Below are 4,518 nucleotides of genomic sequence, written 5' to 3' on the forward strand. Positions count from 1 at the left end.
CATTTGTCAAAGCGTGCAATCTGTAAACCATATGATGAGTCAGAACTGAACACAGACCTGCCAACTTCATTTCTTGACCTTCTTAACTCAGAGCAAACAGTCGCCACTGCTCAGCCACAGCTGTTTTATAATGATGCTCCTGTTAGTGATTGTCCCGGTCCAAATTATCCCCACGATAACCCCATGGTATACGGCAATGTTGAATCAAATGATGACGTTCTTAAACAAATCATGGCTGGATCCAACATGGCTGAACATTCACATGCTCCCCACTTCCCTTATCATACCTATGGAGCAGGTGAATGTTTGCCTGGGAACTCAGTCATACAGCACACAGAAAAGGTCCAGCAGAAACAACAGGATAACTCATGTAGCACAACCCCCTATCCTCAGCAAAATGTTGATTCTCTTGCTGGGAGTGAATTCCGTGGACCAATTCTTTCTCAAATTCTCAAACCTTCAGCTCCCCTTTCTGGAAGTACAAACCACCATAAAGGATATCACCCTAAACGGTGTAATTCTGAGGCAGCCGTTCAGGCCGTAGATTCAAAGAGTCAACTTAATCCAGAAGCAAGTAAGAAACTAGCTGAGATTAAAAAAAGATCAGATGAGCAAGACATTAAAAAGCGACTTCGGGAGCAGATTTTGGCTGGAGACTTAACACGTAGAAACGGCTTGTGCCAGTCACTCAACACTGACCCAAGTTCCAATTCAAAGAAGTCCACGTCTTTTGATTTAATGTGTCCTTCCAATAATTCTGAACTGCGTCAAGTACATTGTGAAGCAAAGGGTGACTCCGCAAGTAAAGGACGAACCAAACAAGAAAATTCTGCAATCGTCTCAAGGACCTCTGATGAAACTGAACTACCAACCGCACAGAGTTTCACATGTTTTAGAGAGATCTCTACGCCTCACCAGGAGGTACTCAGCCCGAAATGTATTCTTGCAAATGACGTAGGCCATGAACCTGCTCAGTTATCTGCCAGTCAGCAACAGTCTTTGATGGAAATTCAAAGTGCATTTGAAAGGCTAGATCTGGTCAGAGAAAGGAGTGATCCAATATCAACTTCCATGAAATCGAACAACAGGATGAAACGCGATCATGCAAGGTTTCCAAAGGTCGCTTCAAGTTGCTCAGCTCCAGGGAACCTTCTTAAACCATTTGCTTGTGAGATTGACACCTGCTCATTTAGTTCAGTGTCAGGTGAGGCTTTTTGGAAACATCTCTCCAAAGCTCACAACTACTCACTTGAGATGGTGAATGCGGTTAAAAGAAAGTACGGGCAATATGCTCCTTTCGAATGTCAAAAATGTACTAAAGCATTCACACGTAACTCAAACCTCCGTATTCACTACCGGTCAGCTCACAAGTTGTCGGCTAAAGAAATTGCAGATCTAGATTTACAGCGCAGACATACGCAAACGTCTGCATCTGTTACTTTGCAAGTTCAGACCCAAGGGCCTCAATGCAAAATGGCTACTCATTCATCAGTGGAGAACACACTCCAAAATGCAATGCAGGCTGATGACCCATCACAACGAACTACAGATGTGGGTATTAATAAAAAGCATGCAGGTGACCTTTGTTTCCCTCCCCTTCAGCCAATGCGTCAGGCTCATGGGCCTCCATCTCTTAATCAATTTGCTATCAACAAGCAGTTAATCATTAAGCCAAACATGGCTGTCATCAAGAAGACGAAAGCGAAAAAGCACAACTTGGGCGATGCTACAAATCAGTACAAGCCCTACCGCTGTGTTCATCAAGGATGTGTTGCAGCCTTCACTATCCAGCACAACCTAATCCTTCATTACCGGGCTGTCCACCACTCTGCTGTATCAGCTCTGGAGCAACACAAAGACCACGACCAAAGTGATGGATTGGGGGAAATAATGAGCCGTGACTTGGATTCACAGGCAGACAGTCCCCAAATTTTGGAATTTAGATGCCAAGTCAAAGACTGCTCCAGAGTTTTCCTAGAAGTTCCTAACCTTTTGCAACATTATCTCCAGCTGCATGAATTTAGTCTTGAAAGGGTTGGTGTTCTCTTATCTGATACCAAGCTTGGTAAGTTTGGTTGTGGTCACCAAGGTTGCATATTGTCCTTCACTGTCTTCTGGGAGTACATAAGGCATGTAAAAGAGAAGCATAAAGATATTAAGTTAGCAAAGTCTGAGCAATTAAATGGTTCATTCAAGTGTGAAATTGAAGGCTGTGACCGTTCATATACCACCAAGTCAAACATGCTCCGACATGTCATGAAAAAACATCAGGACCTGTACCAGCCCAAACTGAAGAGTCAACAGATAAAAGAAGATGAGATGAAACTAAGCTCAAAGACTTTGCATTACCAAATCACCAAGACAAGTAATGGGAAGGAAAATATTGAGAGCAATAAAAAGAGCCTACAGAGGACGACTGACACTAAGAGAGTGAGCAAGGCAAAGAATCACTGGACTAAATACGGAAAACCCTCCCTGAAGTCTAAAGTGGAGGCATCGTCATTGTGCACTGAGAAATGTCCGCTACAATACCCCTGTATGATTAAAGGCTGCGAGTCGGTCATGAAATCAGAGCGAAGTATACTAAAACATTACGTAGGGCACGGACTGTCAGAAAAGTACTTGGAACAGCAGAGGAGTCATTTTATATTCTGCAAAAAAATCCCGAGGCAGAAGTGCCGCTCTATCAGGAGTGATGATTCCAAGTCCGACAACACCTCTGACCTGTCTGACAATGAGGTTACAATGGGGGCAGAGCTTGAGGAGTTTGGCAGACACTCCAAGCCTGTTCTACGCAAAAGGACCACAGCAAGCATCCCTGTTTCATTGTTTGATAGCAAATTGTCAAATGACTCAAGCACTCGTGGCTCACTAGTGCTCAAACGCAAACGAGGACGTCCTCGAAAATTTATTGAACAAATTGTGAAAAGCAAGAAATTTCTTCGTAAGCCCAAAACTGATTTACTATATAAGGAGAGTAAGTCTGATGCCTTTTGTCCTGCAGGAACGCAGGAGCATGCGGCTCCACTGGCCTCTTTTAAACCGATGGGATTTGAAATGTCTTTCTTAAAGTTCTTGGAGCAGTCAAATAAATGTGAGAATGTCCTGACAAAGACATTTGATGAGTCTGCTATGAACACCAAAGACATCTGTGTCAGGTTCAGCAACCCACAGAATTTGAAATGTCTAGGCAAGGTAAAGATGAATATAGACCGATCATTCGCCGGCGTCATTGACCTCATGCTGAAGCAGCTGCAGGACGAGCAGCCCACAGTGGAACTGGAAAGGTTTCTCTAGAAACCTCAGGACTGCAATGAGTAAACTGCTCCAGACACTGCCCCATGTTTTCTACCCATCCAGTTACTGAAACAAATACTTGGTTTGAATTATACTGTAATAGCTATTACATGTTTTTTATAGAATATTGTATAGCGTGTTTTTATTTGAATTCAGAAAGCCATGCGAAAGATAAAATGACATTGAAATATTAGTGTCATACTGATCCCTGTGGGACATTGATTGCATTGTATGTTGTTTGTGCTTTCAAGATGCTGATCTATTGTGTGTTGTACATATGGTTTGGGACTGCCCCCCCCCCCCCCCCCACGCCAGCAGTTTTACTATTAAATTTGAAATCTTTACAGCCGCTCTGTCTCATCTGCCTTTCATTTAGATTGCAGTGCTGGTTTTAAAGCTGCTTGCAGGCAAACTGACTGGAGAAGTGTTTTGTACTTTTATAATCACATTGAAGCAAACGATCTCGTTTTAAAAGCTCATCAAGTTTATAAACATTCTTAGCGTTTCAGAGTTCTCAGCCATTTTCCAGGCGTGTTGACACTTTTTAAGGACTGCTAAATGTATGTGGTTTGTTTTTCCACATACCAAGTACAAATTACTGTCGATCAATCAGCATATTCTAAGTTATAGTCACTGATAATCTGCCATTTATATCAGCTCAGATGAACGTTATCAATACGCAGTGTATAAAAAGAAATTGGAGAATGGTAACATGATATCAATCATATCAACAATATATGAGGATGTGGAGAGATCACATCACCAAGAGGAGGTGATGAGAAGGGCGGGTGTGGCACCACTGTCTCTGACTGGACAATGAGTTTTACATTGGAGAATGGTAACATGATGCAATATACGTAATGAAGCAGTCATTGTAGATAAACAGCACCGCTGGGGGGTGTCGCACAACCATCTCTCGAGTTTACAGAGGCTGGTCCATAGGAGAGAGAAGGCCTAGTGAAGGCCGGTTTGTGGGCAAAAACGCTGTGTTGATGCTCTAGGTCCGAATCAGAATCAGTTTATTGTCAAAGATGGTTCACAGACTAGGAGTTTTTCTCACTGAAGTCGTGCAACATGTAACAGTAATGAATATAATAGATGCTAGCTACAGTGCTATGATGTAGCGTACGCCCTAAAATAGACTAAGTTACAAAAACAGTACACAACACATGACAAAAACAGCAGAATCAGGAGTGGATACACAGATGTGTATTAGCAGCA

General features: G+C 42.6%; 1 protein-coding gene across 1 annotated transcript; it reads left to right on the forward strand.

Annotated features, from left to right (window-relative positions):
- Positions 1-1,677: 1,677 nt before the first annotated feature.
- Positions 1,678-3,609, forward strand: LOC137916876 (zinc finger protein 292-like). The gene is made up of 2 exons (XM_068759840.1): positions 1,678-2,726; positions 2,775-3,609. Exons 1-2 carry the CDS (start codon positions 1,678-1,680, stop codon positions 3,295-3,297), a joined length of 1,572 nt encoding a protein of 523 aa, XP_068615941.1. The 3' UTR covers positions 3,298-3,609.
- The last annotated feature ends 909 nt before the right edge of the window (positions 3,610-4,518 follow it).

The sequence above is a fragment of the Brachionichthys hirsutus genome, unplaced genomic scaffold (genome assembly GCF_040956055.1).
Source record: "Brachionichthys hirsutus isolate HB-005 unplaced genomic scaffold, CSIRO-AGI_Bhir_v1 contig_393, whole genome shotgun sequence".
In the NCBI taxonomy this organism is placed as follows: domain Eukaryota; kingdom Metazoa; phylum Chordata; class Actinopteri; order Lophiiformes; family Brachionichthyidae; genus Brachionichthys; species Brachionichthys hirsutus.

What these genes read in the sequence shown, in the direction of transcription:
- LOC137916876 (XM_068759840.1), top strand. Translation starts at nt 1,678, where the DNA reads ATGGCTGTCATCAAGAAGACGAAAGCGAAAAAGCACAACTTGGGCGAT. An exon ending in TCCGACAACACCTCTGACCT is followed by an intron (nt 2,727 to 2,774) that starts GTCTGACAATGA and finishes GGAGTTTGGCAG; the next exon opens with ACACTCCAAGCCTGTTCTAC.